The following is a 25,991-nucleotide window of genomic DNA, read 5'->3' as shown; positions in this document are numbered from 1 at the left end:
CATGCATGTTATTGTTTTCAAGAAAATCGTTTTAGCGTACGTAAGTGGTATCAACTATCCAGTTAAAAACATTGCATTTATGAAATAAGATAAGGAATGCCGCATAGAAATATAAGACAAACAACGGATATCAAAATCTGGTTTTTATACCTGATTATGAGTGAGGCAGAGCATGTGCTTGTTTAAGACGTAAACAGGAATCCGTGTATGGATCACTACTAAATTAGCTAAAACTACATCTTTCAGAATATTATTCAGATGAATCAACATTCAACTTGGTTTATTGATTAGCTAATAACTAGTCGTATCAGAAACCCCATAAGATGGGATTTGATGGTGATTATATAAAACTAGCTAGTAAATCCAGTCCCCTTCATAATGTAATAGTCGCTTTCATACTGGTTTAAGTTTACTTTTCTTTCAGATTTTATTAGTTAAATGTCACTTAATATTTATTTTTAGAATACATATTCTTCGTTTATATCTCATTTGTACAGGTAGGAAAACAAAGCAAAGAGGTTGATACAAATTTTAAGAGAAAAAAAAAACATTGATAATTATTGCAAGAAAGGTTAATGTAACAATACAGTTCACTAAGAACTCGTCTGTCGTTTTTTTAAAGAAAAATAATTTTTAATTAAAAAAACATGTTCAAAATAATTGAGATAATTAGATATTGAGGAAAACTAAAACTCACAAAAATGACTTAATTATATTTTCATATGTCAGAAACTGGAGATTATGAAAACAAAATGAAAATATCATAAAAGTGTTTTTTTTTTTTTAAGTGTATCCAAATACATCATTAAATTTTTCATAAAAATTTCCCTACCATTGGGCCAAGAAAGAATCGACTCCAAAATCACAATTGATATTTAACTTAAAAAGTAATACCAAAATTTAAATATGTCTTCTTTCTGTAAAATATTGAAATATATCCTTTTTTTTTCTTAATATATAAGCCATGTAAGGATGATATGAATCTTTTTATAATTTTAATGCCACTTTTAATGAATATTAGAGATAAATAAAAAATTAAGTTTTGTTTTTTTGTAAAAGCTAAAATATGTATCATTTTTCTTAAATTTTATACTATAATTTTTTCTGTCATAACTTTTATACTATAAATTTAAACGACGCAAAAAAAAAGAAAGAAAAAGAATGGAGTTTTTCTCTTTGGTAGAGAGAAATGAAGTATTTTAAACAGGCCGGAAACAAGCGTGGCAAAAGCATAACCAGGCCCTATTTATTTATGGGTATTTGAATGAGAGTGTCAGAAAGAGATTTGCGTAGACACAACGAAGCTGAGACCCTTATTTGTATTTTTGCTCCTTAATATGTCACACTTTTGAAAATCATCGATAATGGGAAATGGAAATGGGCCTTTCTTTTACGTTCTTTGAAATTCTAGAGTGAAGGATTCAACACCGAACTAAATAACTACTTTGCGCGCGCGCACATGGCCGTTGATTTTTGTTATTAAAGACATACACACCACTATCTCTATCACAATCAAATTAATATGAGATTAGATTTAATAATAAATAGATTAAACTAAAAGAAATTGAAGGATCAGTGTAGGCGATAGCAAAGGAAAGGCGGTGGGCGCGTGACACGATAGCATGGCTCGTCGACGTTAACGGTGAGCTAACCGACAATCGAATTTGGACCGTTGAGGCCTCCTCCTTGCGGCGCGGTTCACCGGAACCATATGTAATCTCTTACTCTTTCTTCTTCCCTCAGTTAAACGATATTTGATTGATGCATTGATTGATGAAACGATGTTGGCGATTGCCGGAACTTCCTTTCTACCCGCCAAACCCTTTCGACCTCGCCAATTTCGTGTTTATAGGCGCCGAAGGATCAAAATCAATTCCTCCTTACCTATTCCGCCATCACCCGAACCTTTTCACAATCTATTCCACAGTTTAATCGCTCAATATCCCTCTGTTAATTCTCTCGATTTCATAACTCCCGCTCTCGGTTTCGCTTCTGGCGTCGCGCTTTTCTTCTCACGCTTCAAATCTCGCGATGATTCTTCGCTCTCCGATATTGGCGAGTGGATCCTCTTCGCCTCTCCGACGCCGTTTAACCGTTTCGTGCTGCTTCGGTGTCCTTCCATTTCGTTTCAGGGGAGTGATTTCGAGGGCGTGGGCGAGAGGCTGGTGAGAGAGGAGAGGCATTACGTAAGCATCAACAGTGGGAGGATTCAGGTGCCGAAGAGAGGGAGGGATTTGGAGGATGAGGAGTTGTTCAAGTATCAGAGAGTGTGCGTGAGTGCTGATGATGGAGGTGTGGTTTCGTTGGATTGGCCTGCAAACTTGGATTTGGAAGAGGAGCGTGGATTGGATTCTACGCTCTTGCTTGTTCCAGGAACGCCTCAAGGGAGCATGGACAGTAACATTAGGTTCTTTGTGCTTGAAGCTCTCAAGAGGGGCTTTTTCCCTGTTGTCATGAACCCCAGAGGATGTGCGGCTTCACCTCTCACCACTCCCCGGTAATAACAATCTTTTCTTTTTAATTTTAAAAGTTATTAATAGGCAGTCAATAGTTATTAATTGTTGTCAATTTTTGTGGTTAATGGTAGGTATGCTATGTTGCATTGATGAGGTCGTGTATTCATTTGAACATGCTAGGTCTTTTGGGAATCTGTGTAGTGGAAAACGAAGTGCTGAGTAGTGTATCTTATCTGTGACATTGGATAGTTCATGGTTGGATTTAGCTCCCCTAGAGTGACCGGGGTGCACTGGTTGTAACAATTTGGGATTTTAGGACTTTCGTAGTTCATGTGTATGTATTTGTACACAATTTCAAACATTGATTAAAAGCCAATAGTACGTTTTTCTCTTTAAAGATTTATGTCAAAGATAAGACAATGGTAAGGACTTCTTAACTATATTTTCTGTAGGGTATTTACAGCTGCTGACAGCGATGATATCTGCACAGCTATAACATATATAAACAATGCAAGGCCGTGGACAACCTTGATGGGTGTTGGCTGGGGATATGGTGCAAACATGCTGACAAAATACCTTGCAGAGGTTGGGGAAAGAACACCATTGACAGCTGCCACATGTATAGACAATCCTTTTGATTTAGATGAAGCTACAAGGTCCTCTCCTTATAACATAGTGACTGATCAGAAACTCACAGGTGGACTGGTAGATATTCTACAAGCCAATAAGGTAACTTAATTGATTTCAATTTTCATCCACTTTTTTCACCTAGCCTGCATCGAAATGTCCCGTACAATTTGCTTTTGTGGACAGTATTTTTTATTTATTATTACTTAGCTACAAACTCACTTATTCTCTAGGCACTATTCCAAGGCAAAACAAAAGGTTTTGACGTGGAAAAAGCTCTGTTGGCAAAATCCGTACGTGATTTTGAAGAAGCAATATCTATGGTATCTTATGGGTTTGGGAATGTAGAAGATTTTTATTCAAAATCCAGCACAAGAAATATGATTAAGGATGTTAAAATTCCTGTTCTCTTTATACAGGTAATCATGCATCACTTTATGTCACCATCTCACTTAAATTCCCACTTGATTAATCACATCCTGCATTTTTGCTGAATATTAATGTATTAAATACTCTATTGTTTTGGGAGAAAGTATTATGCACCTGATTATCCTCAATGGACAGCAGAACTGTCTGCAATTGTATTTCAATCATTTGTGTCTAACTGACTGGTAAGATATCAGAACAATTATGACTTGCTGGAAAGATAGATTGGGGGGGGGGGGGGGGGGAGGGGGAGAGAGAGAGAGGATCATCTCCAATGCCATCTATGGCCTCATAATTCCTTTCCAGTGACAAACAATTGAAAATGAAATTCCTAGGTTGTGTAAATGACCTGGTAAACTCAACCTGAAATTCAGATACTACCAGCCATTTCAAAGTAATGAATGCATTTCACAGCTAAATAAAAGTTTCCAACATAAGTATTGAACTGTGTTAAGAAGTTTTCTCTTTCCTAACCTTCTTGAGATCCTCACTCAAGAACACTCACAACCCTCAATAATGCTCACACCAAGAGAACTATTGAAAGAGAATGCCAAACTAAACTGAGAATTCCTCTTTCTTTTAATAACAGGGAATTACAAGGGTATTTATAGCCTTTTAAGGCTTATACAATCAATTACCAGTTTTACCGGTCAACTAACTTCTAAAACTATTATTATTTACAACTGTAATTTCCTTATTTAATTATTACAAACTGAAATATGTTCTAATAGATTCATCTGTTCTGTATCCACTAGAGTGCAGAAATTTGCTCAAACCAGATAACACCAAAAAAAAAAAAAACTGACAAGACAAAACCTAGAAAAGGGAGATCACAAACAAAAACAGAACACAAGCATTTTTATTGGCATTTCACTTTCACTTCTTGCGACAGAGAGAAAATTAGGCTCTGGAGAAGATACAATTTTGAGTTAATGGCTCCACTGCCTCTACTTGTACTATTATTTAATATAGAGTTTAGACTTATTTCTTGGATAGTATAGAGATGTATGGCTATACAAACTAAACAAAAACAGTTTGTATAAAATACATGTGAGCAATGTGACTTACATATAATAACATCCTTCCCTATTTTTCTCTCCTCCCGCTTTTCTCTTTACTGTAGGATTTGACAGTGCTTCACAATAATCTATAAATCTTTGTTGATGTCATGTTTTAACTGTCTAACATGGATAAATGTTCTGCAAATGACTCCATTTTTTTAATTAAACTATCTCATTTTCATATTATTTTTATTAGCTATGTATTAACTTCCTGTATGCAAATGTACTAAAGTCTTACCGGTGGTATATTTTATCAGAGTGATAATGGGATGGTTCCCATGTTCTCAGTTCCACGGAATCTGATTGCAGAAAATCCATTTACAAGTTTGCTCCTATGTTCTTGGTTACCATCTAGTGTTACTAATACTGAAATGTCGGCTTTATCATGGTGTCAGCTTCTAGCAATTGAGGTAACTATTTTTCTCTATCTAGTTATGGATGAATATGCTGTCTTATTTGTGTGAAACTAAGATATAAAACTATAAAAACCCACAAAATTATCATGTTTGTTAGATCTATAATTTTTATTGTTGGGAATTTGCTTCACATACTTTTCATCTAGATATATGGGTACATAGCTGTCATGAAAAACCTATATTCTTGCTAGGTTTTCCTGTTTCCTTGATATATTTGGTAAACAATGATGTTATCATTATTAATTTATTTTTCCCTTTGTTGAACATGAGATTTTTTAATCTATTCTCGCTGTGATTCTTTCATACTATATATGCAGTGGCTCACAGCAGTGGAACTGGGACTCTTGAAGGGCCGTCATCCTCTTCTGACAGATATAGATGTTACCATAAATCCTTCTAGAGGATTAACTGTTGTAGAGCAAGTAAGGTCAAATAAAGATGCTAAAGTCAGCAAACTGTTGGATCTTACTCGGTCAGATGCATTTAATGGATACTCTATTGATCCTACTAATGATTTCGTAGAAGAAGAGAAGAATGATGCTAGCATCCAATTTAGGTCCCAAAAAGATCTACAGATAAAAAATGATCCATTACAGCAGACTAGCTCTACTGATGCAGATTTGATTGAAAAGGAGAATGTTGCCTCAGTAGATAGTGAACATGGTCAAGTTCTACAGACGGCGCAAGTGGTAATAAATATGCTTGATGTTACCATGCCTGGTACTCTAACAGAAGAGAAGAAGCAAAAGGTAGAGGATAAAGCTTTATTCCTTTTTGGAGGTCTTATTTCTTGTTCTGTATTGCATTAGTTTAATTATTTTTTTGGGTAAAGAACAAGGCAAAGGGAGAACTTATAGGTTTGACCTCAATAAGGTGTGAGCCACCTGCCAGATTGCAATAGATGCTGGAACATGTATCCTCTGCTTGGAGATTTTCTTTTTATCATATTAAAAAGTTTTATAATATCATTCAGATTTAACTTTTGATCCTTCATTTTTTTTAAATATACTCCTACTGAATATTGGAAGAGTTGGGGGGGGGGGTGTGTGGATTTTATAATGCGAACTCTACATTTTTAGTTTAAATCATATAGCTGCTGCTGCTAGAGTTTTTTTTTTTTGTGTGTGTGTGTGTGTTGTTTTGAAACCTGTCAATATTATAGAAAGAAATGGCCTAAGAAAGAAGCAAGAAGATGCAGAGCTTATCTAAGATGTAACCTCATAAATAAAAGTTTTAAGGCAAACACGAAAGCTTTATTCAAAGTATCTTATGCTCATTGATTCTTTTATAGATAAAAGAGACATTTCAAAATAATTTGGGTTGTTTATTTCTTAAAGTTTATCAATCATTTATCAAAAACTTTGGTACTATCCCACTGTTCAAGGATAATATGACATTTTCTTTCTTTCCTTACTGTTTTTTTTTATTATTATTTATTTTCTTCCTTTATAAAATATTAAAGACTGTTAGGTTCTTGAGGATCAACTAAAATAAGCTCTCTTCTATTTACAAATTGTTAGCTTCTCAGTTTCTATTTATGTTGTTAAGAGGATTTAAAAAGTTTTATATTCTCATTTTGTCCGGGCAAGTTGTCATGAGCCTTTATTTATGCTTAAATGTTTGGCATGGGGTCACATGGCTTTCTTTATTCTATTTTTAGTGTTATGTAACATCTGTAATGGTTTATCTTAATTCTAGCTTTCTTGTAGAATCTTGAAATTGCAGTGACACTTGTGACAAATTTCCAGGTATTAACTGCTGTGGGTCAGGGAGAGACACTCATGAAAGCTTTACAAGATGCTGTTCCAGAAGATGTCCGTGGAAAGTTAACAGATGCAGTGACTGGAATTTTGCATGCAAGGGGCTCTGACTTGAAGGTTAATAGGATTCTAAGTATTGCTCAGGCTCCTGAATCATTATCAGTGCAAAAGAACCAAGAAAAAGTCAAAGTATCAGGTCCAGAAGTTATGGTTGAAGATCAGTCCGCTGTTAATCAGATGAAAAAGACTAGTAGTCCTATAAATGACTCTGATAATGCTCCAAGTAGTGTGGGTGAGCTTGCTGAGGGAACAGAAACACATGTTCTTCCCCTAGACGAGAAATCACCAAATTCTACAAATTTAGTCCAATCTCAAGAATCAAGTGATGAAGCTGGTTCTTCCAGTTCTCTTAGGAAGGAAACTGATGAGTCTAAAGACAATAATGACACACATGAAGAATCGACAGGAAAAGCTGTTCCGGATATTGATCATAGCAAGAATGGATTGGAAACAGGTGCCAAACCATACACTTCAAGCCTTCCTGATGGAGCAGCTGGATTTGAAGCAGCAGCCGTTGGTGAGCAGAAAAGCCAAAACAGTGGAATAGATCAAATAGACACGAAGGAGGAAAATAATATCCTCAAGGTTGAACAGAAAACTCAGGATTTCTCCAGTGATCAAAGTAAAACATCTTCAACTGATGCAAAAGACGAACCCTCTTCACCTTCTACATCCTCTAAGCACCAGAGAATTGAAAATGAAGGTAATGATAGTGAGAAAAAGGATAACAAGAATATGCAGCCTGTTTCACTCCAAACTAACTCTACTAATTCAGACTCTAGTACCCCAGCCTTCAGTGTTTCTCAAGCATTGGATGCCCTGGCAGGGATGGACGATTCCACCCAAGTGGCTGTTAACAGTGTTTTTGGTGTGATTGAAAATATGCTATCTCAGCTTGAGCAGAGCTCAGAGAATGATGAAGTCAAGGAGGAAAAAGATGTTGAACACAATTTAGAAGAAATGAAAAAAAATAATAGTGAAAGAAAGGATTCCAACACATCTGATGAGCCTTTGGAAGATGATTACCATAATAGTGGGTACTCGAAGAATAATTCTTGTCATACAGCAGAACAACCAACTCAAAGCCTCAGCAAAATTAATGGGAACAGTGTATTAAATTCTCAAAATAGTAACTCTAATGACCACCTAATTCAGAAAGGAAGTAATATGAATACTCAATTGATTGACAAACGATTTCTAATTGATAAATTGGATGGACACAGACACATTAATAGGATGCCGGAGTTAATAGCTGCAGATTCATACAGGGTTTCTCCTTACAATGAATACCTCCGTAAATATCTTGTTTCAAAGATTCCTACCAAACCACTTGATTTAGACACAACAACTGCATTATTGCTTGACTATTTCCCAGAAGAAGGTCAATGGAAACTCTTCGAACAACCACAAAACATGGAAATTGCTTCTTCTAATGCTGAGACTTGTGAGGAGGCTGGGCACAAGATGAAGCCCCCATCATCTGTAAAGTCTTCTAAAGCAGAGCAATATATTGAGCCACCATATGTAATATTAGATACTGAAAGGCAGCAAAAACCTGTCAAAAATTTCATAGCAACAGATGGTGAGAGTAGAATGACCAATACCAGTGATGACAGGTCAGAGGAATTGGTACAATTTGTTAAAAAGAGAGTGTTAGATTCTTTGAAGATGGAAGTTGGTCGCAAGCTGAATGCTGCAGAAATGGTAGAAATGAAATCAAAGCTTGCTGAAGATTTGGAACAAGTGGCAAATGCACTTTCATTGGCTGTTGTACATAGCAAGGTGAAACAACTATACACTGAAATTCACGGTCATAATGTGGAGGATTCTATAGAAAAGCTAGGTACTCTTGATGGAGAACATATTATTAGGATAATTTCATCCTCTGTTCAGAAGACTAGCTGCCTGAGAAAAGTGATGCCTGTTGGTGTTATAGTTGGATCCATCTTAGCTTCCTTGAGGAAATATTTTAATGTAACTTCACTTCAAGATAATGGCCAGAGAAGATCTCTGACCTTTGATGATGGGGAAAAACCTAGCGAACAGAATTATGGCGTGGGAGGTGTAACAGTGATAGATAAATTATTGGAAGAGAAAACTAGTTTGGGCCATCCCGTTGAGACAAAGATAGTAGAAAGTGAATCAGAAGATACGAGTAAAAATACTGTCATGGTTGGTGCTGTTACAGCTGCTCTTGGGGCTTCTGCTTTACTTATGCAGCAGGTGTTAGTCAATCTCTTCATATGCTTTCAGTGTTCGTGACTGGAATTTTAAACCTGTCTTGCATGCAAAGAGGCATCAAGTGTTTTATTTTATTACTTGGTTTGCTTATATGTCATTCTATATACAGGCATGGCACTATGGTATGTCAGTGACAACTAGCAGTTTCTTCCAAAAATCTTACTTTAAGAATTACCTTGGTGTGTCTAGTACCTCATATATTTCTCTAAAGCATGCATTGGTCTCTCTTGTTGCGTGTTGTCTTACTTATTATTTAGTGTTTCCTTTGTTATCTCCCTTTTGTGTACTCAATTTACTTTTTACTGAAGTTGTTCTGATATATGATTTTTTTATCAAAATTTAAAAGAATCAACTTAATATTTTACCTACTTAAGTTGCTTGTATCCCACAAAGGAGAGGAGAACAGGAAGTAGTGAAGCAGATGTGTGGATACCAGTTTACTGCTTTAAAATTAAACTTCCAGTTGCCTGTAAGCAGAGTTGTCTGAATTTTATACTTAAGTTGCTCTGTTTCAGGATTCACAACGAGAAAATGAAACTGCTAATAGCTCATCCACATCTTTGAAAATGAAAGATCACCATAAAAAAGGGTCAGATTCATTTGAGGAGGAAGTCTTTAAGAGCCAGAATAACATAGTCACAAGCCTTGCCGAAAAAGCCATGTCAGTTGCCGGTCCAGTTGTACCTACTAAAGAAGATGGTGGGGTGGATCAAGAAAGGTCAGAGTACTCATTTTACCAATATGCATGTGCTCCACTGGGTTTGTTTTTTTTTTCCTTTTCTAATGATATGACAGAACTTCCTTCAATGAACAGACTGGTTGCAATGCTAGCTGATTTAGGACAGAGAGGAGGATTTTTGAGGCTAGTTGGAAAGATTGCTTTGCTTTGGGGTGGTATACGTGGTGCAATGAGTTTGACAGACAGGCTTATCTCATTCTTACATATTGCTGAACGTCCCTTGTTTCATAGGTAACTTGAAATGGTGAATCTTCACTGCATTCTATGTTTTTCCCCGTGCTGATAGTTCTGGACTTTCCATTTTGGAATTACTGGTTGAAAATAGAAACTGCAATGATTTCATTTAACCACAATATATCCTGCCCAAATGTTAGTTTTAGTTGGAAAACCAACATTAGAAATTTAAAAAGAAATAGTAATAGGACTGGAGCTAAATTAAGATGGAAAGTTTTTTGTTTTTTTAAATGATTGTGATTAGTATCAGTATGGTACAGAATAAGTGGCCTATAATGACACAATGTAAGTATCGCTTTCTAATGGCAGGTATTCCAGATACCTAGTGCTCTCCCATTGCTTTGTCTTTGTTAGGAAGATACCATCGATCTCTCCCCCAACTACCTTATGACTATCCTTTCCCTCCAATTCTCTCCTAACTACACTATAAGTCATAAATCATAATAGTACCAACAGTTCTTCTGTTAGTTTGTTATATATATTTATTGGGCTTATAATATTCCTCATTCTGATTCTTTACTCCTGCCTATTCTTTGTAAACATAGGCTCTCCTCATTAGATGTCTATGAACAGTACTCTCCCCCAAAAATTCACCTTGTCCTCGAGGTTTCCTGATTAGGTGCAACTGATTCACACAAATTCTTAGCAAGTCAGGTGTTGCCATTTGGCGAGTACCTCTAAAACCTCTTTACTCTTTAGAGCTCTTCCTTGCAAGCTCAGCAACTGTTGAGGCTACACTCTCGATTCCCAATCTAAAATCAACACAGCTGGTAGGGACTGGGAACACACTCATGGAGAGATGGCCTTTCTTAAAACAGAGATATGAAAAACTGGATAAGTGACACTATGAGGCTTCCCTCTAGAAGCTCCAAATCTTAGGCAACCTGACCAACCTCATTGAGCATCTGGCTAAGGATTTAAGACTATACAGATGCAATGGAAATGGACCAGAAAAAGAGGAATAAGTGTAATCTTATCACTAAGGAATCAGTGTCTGCCCTTGTATCAGTGTGATATTGAGTAGATATGCTGTAGAGAGAATTCTATCCCTCACCCAAATATTCAGGAGACTTGGACACTCCTTCCCAATTTCCTTCTGACAATTTTTAACTGACTCTAGGCTAACTCCCCCCATCCCCTTGTATTACTCAATAAAGTAGTTATTCTGTTATCAACAGCATTGGATTCTAATTCCCTCCTGATCCTCTTTTTATTCCTAACCTAGACCCTAACAAACTACCCCCCCTCCCTTCCGGCAATTCACCTTGTCCTCAAGGCTATGGTTTCTTTATACTGGCTGAAAGAAATCATTGCCTGAGGTATAACGGTCAAATCATGATGGAAGCATAAGAACATTCCCTGAAGTCTTAGGGACCTCCACTCCACAGCCAACATACATCCATTGATTGAGTGTTAATGTATATGTTCTCTAGGTTTTACTATATTGTGCATATTGCCTGAGAGTGTGAATTTATATTTTCACATAACTCTAACTTCACTATTTTTTCTCTTCTAGGATTTTTGGATTTGTTGGCATGATCCTTGTTCTATGGTCTCCTGTTGCCATTCCATTGCTTCCAACAATTGTTCAAAGCTGGACAACAAAGACTTCATCCAAAATAGCTGAGTTTGCTTGCATTGTTGGCCTGTACACTGCTATAATGATACTTGTTATGTTATGGGGGAAAAGAATCCGTGGGTACGAAAATGCATTTGAGCAGTATGGGTTGGACTTGACATCACCAGAAAAGGTAAAGCTTTGAGATAAAAACCAATGGAGATTATCCTGATATTTCTATGAAACTGTCACTCATGTTTTCATCCTTTCTTTCCCTTTTTTTTTTTTTTTAAATATCTATATTAAAATTAAAATTACATGTATCATAATTTATTATCATAGATAATATACACTAAGATATAAGAAATGAAGTGTGCGCTAAAAGTTGCTTTTGGAGAAGGAGAATTGGGTAAACACCAGTTACTTTTGGAATAACTACATGTTAGAAACTTAGAATGTAGCAATGAACAGTGTTATGGAAATAGCTCCAAGACCTTTAGAGAACTACTGATGCTTTTTCAGTTTAGTGGTTATTTGACATGGTATCTGTTTGCTAGAGGGGAAAGTTCAATTACATATTACCATACATTACTGTTATTGATGGTGTTCACGATACTGTAAAATTACTGCATTGGAACTTGCACTGGTATTTTATATTTGCGTTTTGCTTAATTACCTAGTCTAGGATTGAATTTATTATAACAACTAATATTTGTTTTTAACTATGGTCTTGTCATCCTGTATAACAAGATTTGAAGGATGAAGCATAGATGATCAATCAATTTTCTTAATGATAGTTTAGGTCTTTTATTTCCCCTGGTTGTTAAACCATAAGGAATAGCCTTCTTTTGGATGGGTTTGAGATCTGTTTAAGCATAAATTCCTTCCTCTATATCTTTAGTACTACATTTTCATCCCAAGACTTCTATCATTTAGCAGTGTTAAGGCCTAGTTCTCCAATGGAAAAGGGATGATTCTTATTATCTTGCCTTATAAAAACATTTCAGCCCAGAAAAGTTTTCATTTCAGTACATGATACTTGTAAATGTTGACCTTTTTGTCATGTTTCAAAGTCACTGATCATTTGCATATCAGGGTGTGCTGCTTTGCTGGTTTATTAAAAATCATTTCAGGCCCTTAACAGCATAAGTCGTTGTTTCACAATATGGGCTCATTTTTTCATGAACCATAGTCTCTGCCTTTTAGCTATCTTAGAGATACTGTTTGAATGGCATACCAGGAGCCTATCCATTCAAGCATATACATTCCCTGTAGTTGTGTTTGATGGGTAGAGTAACATTGCTTAGATGACACTCATTGGAATATTTTTAGTGATTTCCTGTCTGCTGCACTAATTTAGATGAAAGGTGTTGTTAATATTTACATTATACTTTGAATTGCAAGAGAAGAAAAGGAAATAATGGAGAGGAACAAAATGTATAAGAGACTATTAAACAATATTTTTTCCTCATATAAATATCAATTCTCGCATTGTTATTTTTCCTCAATATGCACATTCATTTAATTTATAATTTATTTAGTATGTAAGTGATTATAAATCTTGATACATGTTGCTTGTATCTGATTGGAATTAATGCTCTGGTCGGTCTTTCTTCAATACATGTCAAGATATATTTGACATATTATTCTTATTCAAATTTGTGTTTGGGAATGGGTGAGCGTAGCTTCAAGAGGATATGAATTTTTTTATTGAATATATCGTTAATTGGCATGTCTACTTGTTCATAAAATATAAGCTAATTATGGATCTTTACTGCAGCAATTTGAATTTTTGAAAGGCTTGGTTGGCGGAGTCGGCATCATTTTGTCAATCCATGCTGTGAATGCATTCCTTGGTTGTGCAAGCTTTTCTTGGCCTCAGACTCCAACTTCTTTTGATGCCATGACTTGGCTAAAAGTGTATGGACAAATGGTTCTGGCAGTTGTTCAAGGAACTGTAATGGCAAGTGCTATTGCACTGGTGGAAGAATTACTTTTTAGGTCATGGTTGCCCCAGGAAATTGCAGTTGATCTTGGATATCATCATGGAATTATCATTTCAGGATTGGCATTTTCTCTCTTCCAGAGGTTTGTCTTCTTTTTTGGAATCATGTTTTTGCCTATTGTATTCATGCATTACACCTCTCAAATAGGTATGACCTGACTCATTTCCACCTGTACAGTAATCCCTGCCTAAATGGTTAAAAAAGGTTTCTGTTACACTTTTACTAAAACCATTTCGTGCTAAATAACACTGCTGACTACAGAGTTGTATACCTAAGCACATTTTTTGAATTATTCTCCCCTACACCTCAATTTATGCTAAATGCTGGAGAAATATTGCAAGCATATTCTGTTCTTCATTCAGCCCTCATTCAAGTCCCATTCAATTCTCTTGAATTGATCCCCAGTTAATTACTCCATTTTACGGTCAACTCTTGCTTATTTAATTCACAAGACTGTATTAGATAGTTTAAAATACTTATTTAACAATCTCCATCAAAGAAAAAACTGCCTCGACAGAAAAGAAAGAATAATAACTAGCAAGTAATAATAACAACCAAGTCCTACCTTGTGTTGCAACAGCTAGTCAGTCTTATATCTATGTCACAAAAATTGAGTGACCCCTTTGCCATTTTCACAAATCCCAATATCTTGAATTTGATGCATATGTTGGTATCAACGGTTAGTTTATAAAAACTTGGAATCTTACTAGAAAAAATCAGGGATCTCTCCCCTTAATACAATGTCTAACTCGTAGAATATCAAGAAAGGCCTTAATTCTCGAACAACACGATAAGATCTCTCTCTTTTAAGCACTCCTCTTATTTATAGACAATGTGTCTTATTCAAACTATCTTCTAATTGATTAAAATGTTATAACTAACTATCAATGAGAGTTACCTAATACCAATATTTGTGAATTTTTTTTCTAAAACATGAAGAGTTGTTTCATTTCATATAAATTTAAGAGTTATCTTGTTTCATTCAAATTGATGAATTGTCTTTTATCATTTCCAATGTTATAATGTGTCACACAAGTTAGTTGTAAACATGATTTGAACCAAGGAAAATGTTCTTATATAAAATGGACAAAAATTAGAATGACATGACTATTCATGGAAGACAAAAATTGGAATGATGTAGCTTATCATGAAAGACTCCAATTGGAATGATGTGATTCTTCATATAATACACCAATTCAGATAATGAAACCCTTCATAAATAGATATAAGATGCCCAATGAAGTCTTACATTAATTACAAATATGACTAAATAAGAATTTATAAAAATTAAAGCAATTTTCATCTTATGAGTTAGTTTTTTAATTTTGGAGTCGAGTTATGTTAAGTCTAAATTTAAGATAATATAAAAGTTTATTGTAAATTTGATATTAGGTCACTGTTGACTAAAAAAAAACTAACCCCTTAGATTTTTCGGCACAACTTACCTAATCTCATGACTTTTCCTAGAGTACATACTTGGTCCATATGCTTTTCTAAGGTAATATTAAAAAAAATCTGTCCAAATATTCAATCTTGAGCATCCTTAGGTGTGTTGAAGTGACACATCAAGTACAAATATAATAAAATTAGAGTTTATAAAAGTTAAAATAATCCTCAAATTACAAGCTAACTTTTGGAATTGAGTTAAACTTTAAGTCAAAATTTAAGACTATAATAAGGAAATTCTCCATGAACTTTACTCGCACAAAACACTTAATATACTTATTACACTTTGTTAATTGTCCCTTGTGATTAATCAAATCCTTAAACAATGGCTGAATGGTATCTAAATTGTCAAGTGTTTCTCTTGTTCCTCTAAAATCTGTGCAAACATATTGAATAACATCTATTTTTCTTACTTGACCCTTAGTGGTGAGAATTAGTCTCTATATCTTAGCATTCATTTCCTCCACATGCTTTTCCAATCCTTTCACCCAAATGCATCTTCTTCAAGACCAATTGTTGGACTCAAGAAACAAACACTAAATTCTAAATAAATTATCAAAATTATCTAGATTGTAGGCTAGTTTTGAGTACAAAGCAAGGTTTTTCCATAACAAGGAGTGTTTCCCTTTAGAACATAAGGAATGATAATTCGATACCTTCATTACCTTTTACAAGTTTGTAACACAACTTATATATCACTATCATCCGAACCTGGGACATTTCAAGTATTTCAAGTGAGAAGAGTTTGTTATTGAGAGGTGAGAAAAGAGAATTAATTGGCAAGACTTAATAACCAATTCAGAATTATTACTGCCTAATTCCAAACTTGGCCTATCATTGTTCGTGTAATCTTACTAGACAATTGTAAATCATTTGTCTTGACAAATGAAAGAGAAAAAGAGCGAAAAAGAGTGGTATGGCAACAACCACCAGCTTTTTCCTACTATATAGGTTTGGCTACATGTATCAAACAATGTTATAGTTTTATTGCAAATCATGCCTATAAACAAACAATTAACCTCTAAATCCTTCATGATTGTTTCACTTTTAGTTTTTCTTCTCCTCCCTTTATCTTTGGAGATTGGACTATCCTTCATCTAATCTACTACTACTATCCTTATTGGAGCTTTTCTAGGTCTTGTATACTTACGCCTAAATCACCTAAAGTGAGTTTCTTCCCCGAGAAAGGGAATGGAAATTAATTCATTAATGATTGTGGATTATGGAATTTGTGAGATCAAGTCACATGAAACTATCAATACCATATGAAATGATGGTTCCCAACCCCAAAAATCAGTAATTGGGCTATAGCCCGATTCAAATATCTTCACCATTTATGTGCTTGGTGGTCAAAGCCTCCTTTCCTTAACTTTTCTCCTCTTTTATATAGTTTTCTTCCTACTTTGAAGCGAGATGTATCCTTTTAACTAAATATCTCCTTTTTATTTTCTTGATTTGTTGTTGTATTTATCAGACGAGATTATAATCCATTCTCATTCTCTTTCTTTGGAGTCAATCTTATCTTCTCTTTTGATGGGATTTTCAGGTCGCTACTTGCAATACCAGGACTTTGGCTTTTGTCTTTCTCTTTGTCAGGTGCCCGGCAGAGAAATGGAGGCAGCCTCTCCATCCCTATCGGGCTCCGTGCAGGCATGATGGCATCTACTTTTATCTTGCAAAAGGGTTGTTTTTTAACATATCATAACAAGGGCAACTTTTCTCCCTGGATAATTGGGACTCATCCTTTTCAACCATTTAGTGGTTTAGTTGGTTTGATATTTTCTTTATCATTAGCAATACTTCTCTACCCTAGACAGACTTCACAAAAAAGAGAAGCTCAGGAATCAAAAGAAGTTTATGATTAATATTTTTAGAGTTATGAATTTGGCAATGGCCTCATGCTAATATTGCCAAAATTGGAGGTAACTTGTGATTCTACATTACACGGTCCAAGTTTTTCTTGTAGAATGTGAAGACAGTAATAGAGGGACATGCAAAGAAAGATGGAATATTGGAAAATTAAAGGCTTACTATCTTGTAGAATTCTCGTCTTGAACTAGAGGCAAACACAAGTGACTGTGGGTTTTAGATTTTAGGTATCATTTACAAGGTCAATTTTGTAAGTAGAAAAACTACAGGTTTGTAAAAAGATTTTTGTATTTTGTTTTTTTCACTTTATTAGCCAATCAAAGTGTACAGTTCGGTTACTGTAAATTTTGCTAGTTGTATCACTATTTATCATTTGATGCAGAGGAGCTACTGAGCTAGGATATAAGACCCTAGGACGGTGTAAGCTAAGTTTTGCTCTCCTCTTTTCCTTTTTCTTATGTTTGTCATTTTCAGAGGCATCTTTATATTGTAACACTTAGTCACGAGTGACTAATATTTTTTAAAGTGAGGAGAATCCATTTTACTTAACTCTCTCTTCTATAGCCCAAGAAAAAAGGTCGGGTTGGACATTGGGGCAAAATTTCCTGCCTCCCCTTAATCTTTCATAGAAGGGCATAAATGGTAACAACCTACGTTAAATTTGAACGGCTTTTCTAGCGCAGTTTTTCAAATTATTATTTGATTTTTCTTGGAGAAAATATTAGAAATTCCCATTTAAATGCATTTGTATTTTTTTTTTCTCGAACAAATGTAGTTATATTGGCTTCTCGTGCTCAATTACAAATACATCATTTGTACCAAGAAAAATTATACATCATCGAGATAATTGACACTAAAAAATGGCGAGATTAGACGAGTTCACTTTTAGCTTTTAGCCGAAGGCACCCACTTTACATAAATCAAAATCACTAATCCACATTATGGCGTTTTGCTTTTTGAGGAATTCACAAGGTGAGGATGAACGGTCCAATTGGGTCGGTCGGATATACCCTGCTGTTAAAGCAAAAGGGCATTTGGATTTGCCTAAACCCTTAATATTATTGAACTTAACATAATAACACGTGTTTTCAGTTGACGATCGGAATATTTTCCAATATAACTCTTCTTCCCATTAACTGACGGTGTATATTCGAGACAATTCTCAGGGGGTGAAGTCACTTTTACGTATTGGGATAAAGCCACAATGACGATGTTGCTGTTAAATTCAACTCGAGACCCAAAATATAATTGTAATGGTGTAAAATACGAAAATTAAGACAATCTAAGCTTTGATAAATAATTAATATGAAAACAATTATTTAAGAAAAATTAAAATTTTGAATTAATAATACCCAAACAATTGTTAGTTGCAATAAAAACAAAAAAAAATCCTAAGTATTTTTATCTATAATATAAAAGTTTGAAGTCTGGGCATTAATTTCATATTTATGTTTCGGGACAAAAGAAAAACTCTTGAGTATATAATAGATTTAAATGTGTTTTCATAATTAAAATTTGTTGTGTCTAATGGATAAAAATTTTATATAAAAAAAAATCCTCATGCTTTCAAGAACTAAAAATATATATTTTTTATATAATAATAGCAATTAAAAACAATATCGATTAATTCTCTATTAAAAAAAGGGAAATTACAGGTCAAATTGCAACACAAAGAAGCTACAAATCGTGAAAGGTTGGTTAATATCACCATCAAGAGTAATGGATGAGATGTTTCAACCTTTCTTTTTTGTTTTTTCTTTGGTTGTCCATTTTCAACCCTAAACATATTTTCATTTCATAATCAATGATTCAACACACGAAATCAGCAACGATAGAGAAAGATTCAATATTTTGTTGTATACGGATCTAGTTATGGACAAAAACCAATAGAAATGTCAAATGATTTTAGCACCTGTTGACAACATGATAAGAGCACTCCGAATCAAACTTCTTGTGCTTTGGACTTTGTTTTCATTGTCATGAAACTTGTGATAACACCGGTAAGTGGAATCACAAGCACAACTTGAATATCAATAAAATAAAATGGTTTTGTTTAATCCTCTTAAGATTGATATTTCTTCCTGAATTTAGAAAATGACATGGGAAAAGAATGAATGCTCACGGGGCCCACGGGTAATTGTCCTAGCCAAGCGATTCAAATAAGCTAAGATATGGAAGCAGCATGAGATCCTAAGAAGTCACTGTTAAAACTTTTCAAAAGTATATATTAGATAAATAATTATTCTTTACATCAAAATTTTATCCATTTCTTTGTAAATTTTTATTTAAAGAATTATACAAAATCGTATATCATAGACATGGAATTTTATTTATTATATATAAATCTTCTCTTGATAGAATCCAATTTGATGATATAAACGGTCCACATGAAAATGCTTCTCCCACTGTGTGTGTCTGACACGAAGGAAGCAAACAAAAAGGTTAGTAATTTTAGGGAGCGTTATTTGACTAAAGTGAAAGTGGGAACAACCAATAACGTTAATTTGTCTTTCTTTTCCCCAAGGATTGGCTCTAACTTACATACCTTAAAAGGTGAAGGCCCGTTGGATGAGGGGGGCCAGAAGATACCAAATTTAACCTACTCATCCATTGCCAACAACTCTCTTCTTATGTCAGATTTTATTCATTATTTTGGTAGATACTAGACGCAGAATTTTTGTGACCCAATAATACATAAAGCCCAGTTGAAAAGGAGTTGCATTGCCAATTGCCATCTGGGAATTATACAAATCGAACAATGAGATTTGACAATGACATGTACATCTAAATTCCAACGTCCATTTTCACTTTTTTCTTTCCCAATTGATAGAAAATAACGGATGAAATTCCCGGGGGGGGGGGGGGGGGGGGGGGGTGTCCTTTGTTCTACAATACTCTAGTTATTATGATGTTTCGTTATGGTTTTAAGCATTAAGATAAAAGGAACTGCAATTTATAAAAATAAAGTTGGGAGATTCAAATAATGGGAATATGGACAACAAAGTGAAGAAGGCACGGCTTAAAATTGAATTGATGGGTAAAACACCCCAATTCCAAGCTTTCCAATCAGAGATTCAAATCATGCAAAGGAAAAAAGAAAAAGACTCTTTTTTTTTCCTCCTCTTATCCAAGGCTTAATAATCACAAAATAAAAATCATCGGCATTATTTATAGAACTCAAGACAACAAACTCCAAATGACAAAAAAGCCGGTTCCTCCATTACTTGTATCTACTCTTCAACGTCAGTTTACTCAACAGCAAGGGGCACGGACTCGGCCTATGGTCAAATCAACAAAAAAACACATTATGAATTTTGAAGAGAAAATTGTATAAAAAGTGAGTAATATATTAATATGCCAAAAGGGTCAAGAAATACATACCAATTTGCGGTACTTAAGAGCATAGAACATCTCAAGATAGCGGCGGCTCTCACGGCGGTCAAGGTTAGACACATGCTTCCAGAAGCCATAGACACCAGTGAGTGTCAAGAGCCTCTGAGAGTAAATTTGCCATGTGTACCTGTGCAACCAAGGCAAAAGAAGAACGATCTTAACCACCATTCCCACAACTAAAACAAAGGCCAGTAACAAAGTCTAACATTAAAAATATTGGTTAAAGAATTAAATGATTTATTAAAATTTGTTATCTATACACTCATCATATAGTTTTAAATATGTTTTAAATATATTTCTTATTTATTGATTCCTTGAAACATGGGCATTGGTTAGTAACATGCAATAACACTAGACAACACAAAACACATTCACAATGTAATGGGTTAGTGTCAAGAGAGAGATAGAACAAGTTGCTTACTTCTCCTCAATACGCTGGAGACCACCATTTGAGATGCTGTCCCAGTGAGATGGATCAGCCTTGCACTTCTCAAAGAAGTCAACAAGAAGCTCAGCAGCACGATCACCATGGTAAGGGTCAATGTGGAATCCAGACTTGCCATGCACAATGATCTCAGCAGGACCACCATTGCAAGTGGCAAATGTTGGCAACCCACAAGTCATGGCCTCAACAACAGTCAAACCAAAAGCTTCATACACTGCAGGCTGCACAAAAGCACCCTTTGTGTCACAAATCACACGGTATAACTCACCATTCCTCACTCTATTCATCTGTGAGGAAATCCATCTGAATTGCCCATTCAACTTGTAGGTCTCAATCAGACCATACATCTTCTTCATCTCAGCTTTCTCTTCCAAGTCCTTTGACTCCTTCCTCCTATCTCCAGCCACAACAACAAGGTTCACCAACTGCCTCAGCTTTTCATTCTTACCATACCACTCAACAAGTCCTGTGATGTTCTTTACACGGTCCAACCTTGCCATGGTGAAGATAATTGGCTTGCTCCTGTCCTTCAACACACATCTGTCACAAATGGAATTGACTTAGACAAATGTTCAACATATGATGAAAAAAATAGTGATGACAACAAATGTATCAAGGACATGAGAGGGTGAGAAACTAACATGTGCTCTTCGTTCTCCACTGAGCTGTAAAGAAGCTCTTCGATTTCAGGGTGGAAGGATGTCAACCTACGGCTAGTTTCAGTGTATGGGAAGTAAATGGTTTGATCAGCTCCGGGAGACACAATGTTGAACTTTGGATCAAAGACATCAATACCGTGCACCACACGGTAGAGTCCAGGAAGGGTGAAGGCGGTGTGACTCTCATACTGTCCAACAGTATCCTTGCTGTACAAGTATTTATACAGTGATACAAGTATGTTAGTAAGCTAATCAATAAGTAAAATTGGACAAAGGAACAAATACGGTGAATAATAGTGAAAGGGTAGCGTGGTAGTTCACCTTCCAGCAATCTCTTGGAAGGTACTGGTGATGATGAAGTCTGTGTGGTTCATGGCAAAGAGATCAGCTGTGAATTGGCAAGAGAAGTGGTATTTCTCTTCGAATTTCTTCCAGTAAATGTCGGATTCAGGGTATTTGGTCTTCTCAAGTGCATGAGCAATGGTACACTGCAATGAATAAAGGAAAAAACTTAGGCCTCTTGAGTTCCATAGATATTACAACTTGAACTAAAGTGTCCCATGTATAGACAAACCTGAGTGACACCTAATTTGTGTGCCAACAAAGAGGCAACAATGTTTCCGTCACTGTAGTTTCCAACGATCAGATCTGGCTTGCCTTGCAACTCTTTGGCAAGCTCATGAGCAACATCCTATTAATAACAAGAGATAATTGCATCGGATGTTAAAAATTCAAGTGAAAACATCAAAATGCTTGAAGGGGTGTCAAGACTGTCATGGATCAAAAATTTACCTCAGTGTAAGTTTCTAGGTATGGCCAGACTTCGAATCTTGAGATCCATTTGCGAATAATTCCCTTCTCATTTCTAAAGGGAACTCGTAGAATGTGGCAATGCTCAGTTCCAAACACCTTCTCAAGACGTTGGCCACAAGTAGTGCCAACTGCATCAGGTAGAAGACGAGTGATCTGCATTTGACAACATCCACAAGCACATATTAGAAAAGCATATCCATCCATACACGTCACACACACACCAGTAAGCTTAAGTTCGCTAACACCTCACACAAAACTATACACTTACAATGAGAATGCGAGGGATAATGTCCAAGCCTTGTTGCTTAATGCGTTGGAGCATCTCATTCTCCAAGGCACGAACTTGATCCAAGATGTAAACAACCTGGATTAGAGAATTAAGAACAGTATGAATAAACTATGATAGCAAAAGTATGTTTTTGAATTCACACTACAACCAGTAATATTGAACTACAACTACAACTAGTAATAGTGAAGTACACATGAATCTACAGGCATTTAAACGTGAATCCAAATACACTAAAAATATCCCAAGGAGCATATAACAAAAACTAACCTGGCCACCAGTATCAGGGTATCCCAAAACATTGTCTTGGGCAAAGTAACCATGGGGAGAAAGAATAACAACATTAAAGACCATAGGGATTCTTCCAAGGAAAGTCTCTAGGGTGCATGGATCAGGAGCCTCAAGAAGATCCAAGAGAAGTTGAATTGAAGAAAGGACACGCTCTGCGGTGTCACCCCACCCTCTCTCCAAACCAATCTCCTGGAACTTGTGCTCAAATTCTGAGTAGGGAGTTTCAGGAGGAACTGTGCCCAGATACTCCTCAGCTTTCCTCAGAACATGTTGGAGAGAATCCGGGTTATGGATTCTGTCATTCAACATTAGAGTCTGCACATGTCAAAAAAATCTTGGGTCAGTAAATTTTTGTTATAATACACACAAAACCAATATTAAAATTATAAGTAAAGGAATGAATACAGATATGTCAGATTTGTACACTAGATCTGGTTATTAAACATGGTCCAAACATGGATGTGGATATTCTAGTCATTGAACTATTGAAGAATGTCTTACACATGCATACTCTTATCACTACCTTGAAGAGCAAGAAATAGATACCTTTCCCTTGTAGCTGTGAAGCCTGAGGAACTCCAAAAGAGGGTGCAAGCTCTCCTTGTCATGGAAGAGTTTGGCAGAAAGGTGGCGGTTGAGGAATTGCACACCATTTCCAATTGACTTGTTAAGAGTTGGGCGGGGGAAGGATGCAGTAAATGGTTCAAAGTCCAACTCAAGCACAAAGTTTCCATTTGAACTGCAAAAAGAGTCAGAGAAACAAAGTTAAAAGTTGCGTCAACATAACAAGTGCTACTAAACACAAACTTGAGACCTTCTTTTTTCACCTTCCATCAACAAGTTCCTCTTTGAAGCGCAGATACTCAGCAGCTTGCAACTCCTCAACGACAAGAGCGTGCACATTCACCCTCAGGTACTCCCATACACCAGGCCTTGGACGAACAGCCAAAGCAACCCATGGTGGCAAAACTATAGCTTCCTACAACATAGATTAATGAAACAATGAAATGAGAAAATCAAACAAACCCCAATATTTAATTATAGCTTGTTTATGGATACACACACTGCTCAAAAGAAGTTACCTGTGTAGATCTCAAAACCTCTCCAAAAGCTCCATCAATCAGCTTCTGTCTGTTCTCCTCAGGAATTTCCTCAAACTCAAGAATGACTTGGTGGTGTTGCAGAATCCCCTTGCCCTTGGCTTCGATCCTGTCAAAAATCCAAAACATTTTCAGTGTTATGTTACACTACATGCTTCCATATCACATAATTAGTAGAACTTCCGCTATCTTACAAAAAAATTGAGTCTCCTTAAACAAACTCACTCTATCTACATCACTATGAACTTAAATTCCTCAAAAAAGAAAAATGGTGAGTTACCTTGACAGAAGGGCCAAAATTTCGTTCCTGTTGGCAGTGAGGGTTTCATCAAGCCTCTCACGGAGACTGTGGACACGGGTCAAACGATCGGTTGCCATTGGCTTCGAAGATCTCAGGGAAAGACCTCAACTGCAACAAGAAAAAGCAGTGTAAGAAACAGATCAAGAATACAGAAAAACATGTCACCATGAAAAATATTGAGGTAAATCTTATCTTAACCTTAATCATCACAAAGTCAATTACCCCAGCAGGTAAATAATAAAAATATAACATAAAATAAAATTATGCTCCAAAATTGGATTGAAATTCAAGGCCTACCCACCCCCACCAACCACCTGTCCACAAAAATTCCAATACCAGATCTTCTAGTTTGTTGAACTAAGATTTCAAACTTAAACAGTGCTGAAGAATAATTGCAGGATGCACTTTCTTTTTTCAGTGTAACCAACTTTTATTTTTTTTAAATTCTAATTTTTTAAATAATAATCAAATTAATTAATTAGAACAAGCGACCAAAGTGGCTGACAGAAATAAAATGCTTGAGCTTTTGTTTTCAAACAAATTGAAATTTCGACTCCAGGCTTAAACCCCACATAAGTCTCGAGTGTTCATCCACAAAAAATTTAATTTTTTTAATAATGACAAACCAACAAAGAAGCTCTTGGTTCGAGGCCAGGCTGTACAAAGTGCTTTCTTCTTTTGTTTTTTTTAGCCAAGGACATGCATTTTAATTCCTTTTAACCGTTAAAGGGCTGCATAAAGAAACAACCAACCGACAGAAACCAAGTTCCCAGAAACAGAGTAGAGTCTTAGGAACCGAGATTTCCGAGTAAACCGAAGCAAAATTGAAGAAAACAGAGCCCCAGAACAGAGCCAGTGTGAGAACAGAGCACCCCCCGTGTCATGTGAGAAGATGGAAAAAGAAAAAAACATTTAGAGACCCTGGATCAGCAGACGGAATCTGATCTAATGGTCACAAGAGAATGAACATGCAGAGAAATGAGATCATTCTGACGTGGCAGGGTTAAACAGAGCACCGAAACAGGGAAGGGGCAGAGTAACAGGGAAAAAGGAAAGACAAAAGAAAAAACAAACAAGGAGAAAAGAAGATGAAGAAAAGAAAGAGAAGAGAAAAACAACAGTACCTACGGAAACAGAATAAACGCAAAATAGAGAGGGGGGTATAAAGAGAAGTGAATGAATGGAAACTGAAGTGGTGGCTAAGGCAATTTATAGACAAGAGCGCGAAGCAGAATGGGAATTTCACAGAGTGGAAAAGAGATATTAAATAATTAAATAAAGGAAATGGATTTTTTTTCAAAAAAAAATTAATTGAGTAAGAGATTCATTCACGAAAGGTCAAAAATCTTTATCTTTCTTCTTTCTTACCCCACCAAAGGATTAGCAGCCAAGGGTGGTTTTGTAAATGCACATAATATAATTAAAAGAATATTCTTTGTGTTGCTTGAAAATTGAAATAGAATTAAAATATGCATTTTTTCAGTAAATACACAGCGTGCCACGTCAATTTTCTTTTCTTTTTTTTTGCTGTATCTGTAATATAATATATTGTTGTCGTGTACTGAATTTGATCCGTTGAGCTAATCAATTTTCCTACGATAAATGTAATAAATTTTTTTTCGGTATAATAATTATAATATTTTACTATAGAATAATATAGCTTATTTCGTGCAACAAGGTGTTTCTTTGACAGATAATATACATGATAATGTTTTTATTTTGCATTAACTGATCGTAGTGGCAGTTTTTAAAACTTTAAAATTTATTATTTATCGTAATAAAAAATGACTCGAGTAAATATGCT

General features: G+C 35.6%; 2 protein-coding genes across 2 annotated transcripts; one reads left to right on the top strand and one right to left on the bottom strand.

Annotated features, from left to right (window-relative positions):
• The first annotated feature begins 1,508 nt into the window (after nucleotides 1–1,508).
• Nucleotides 1,509–17,444, top strand: LOC113874896. Its single transcript, XM_027513153.1, has 11 exons — nucleotides 1,509–2,497; nucleotides 2,909–3,185; nucleotides 3,317–3,502; nucleotides 4,828–4,980; nucleotides 5,304–5,735; nucleotides 6,735–9,029; nucleotides 9,563–9,765; nucleotides 9,862–10,017; nucleotides 11,537–11,771; nucleotides 13,359–13,666; nucleotides 16,577–17,444. Exons 1-11 carry the CDS (start codon nucleotides 1,782–1,784, stop codon nucleotides 16,893–16,895), a joined length of 5,280 nt encoding a protein of 1,759 aa, XP_027368954.1. The 5' UTR covers nucleotides 1,509–1,781; the 3' UTR covers nucleotides 16,896–17,444.
• Nucleotides 17,445–19,871: 2,427 nt separating this feature from the next.
• On the bottom strand, nucleotides 19,872–25,369 carry LOC113848337 (sucrose synthase). Its single transcript, XM_027477800.1, has 14 exons — nucleotides 25,312–25,369; nucleotides 24,167–24,295; nucleotides 23,869–23,995; nucleotides 23,614–23,765; nucleotides 23,333–23,525; nucleotides 22,766–23,101; nucleotides 22,478–22,573; nucleotides 22,189–22,362; nucleotides 21,971–22,087; nucleotides 21,718–21,884; nucleotides 21,379–21,603; nucleotides 20,714–21,277; nucleotides 20,281–20,419; nucleotides 19,872–20,177 (listed from the first exon to the last, which is right to left on the bottom strand). The coding sequence occupies exons 2-14, from the start codon at nucleotides 24,262–24,264 to the stop codon at nucleotides 20,148–20,150; spliced, it is 2,418 nt and encodes an 805-aa protein (XP_027333601.1). The 5' UTR covers nucleotides 24,265–24,295; nucleotides 25,312–25,369; the 3' UTR covers nucleotides 19,872–20,147.
• Nucleotides 25,370–25,991: the final 622 nt, after the last annotated feature.

The sequence above is a fragment of the Abrus precatorius genome, unplaced genomic scaffold, assembly GCF_003935025.1.
Source record: "Abrus precatorius isolate BTA unplaced genomic scaffold, Abrus_2018 Scaffold8, whole genome shotgun sequence".
In the NCBI taxonomy this organism is placed as follows: domain Eukaryota; kingdom Viridiplantae; phylum Streptophyta; class Magnoliopsida; order Fabales; family Fabaceae; genus Abrus; species Abrus precatorius.
This window is presented reverse-complemented; position numbering and strand designations above follow the sequence as displayed.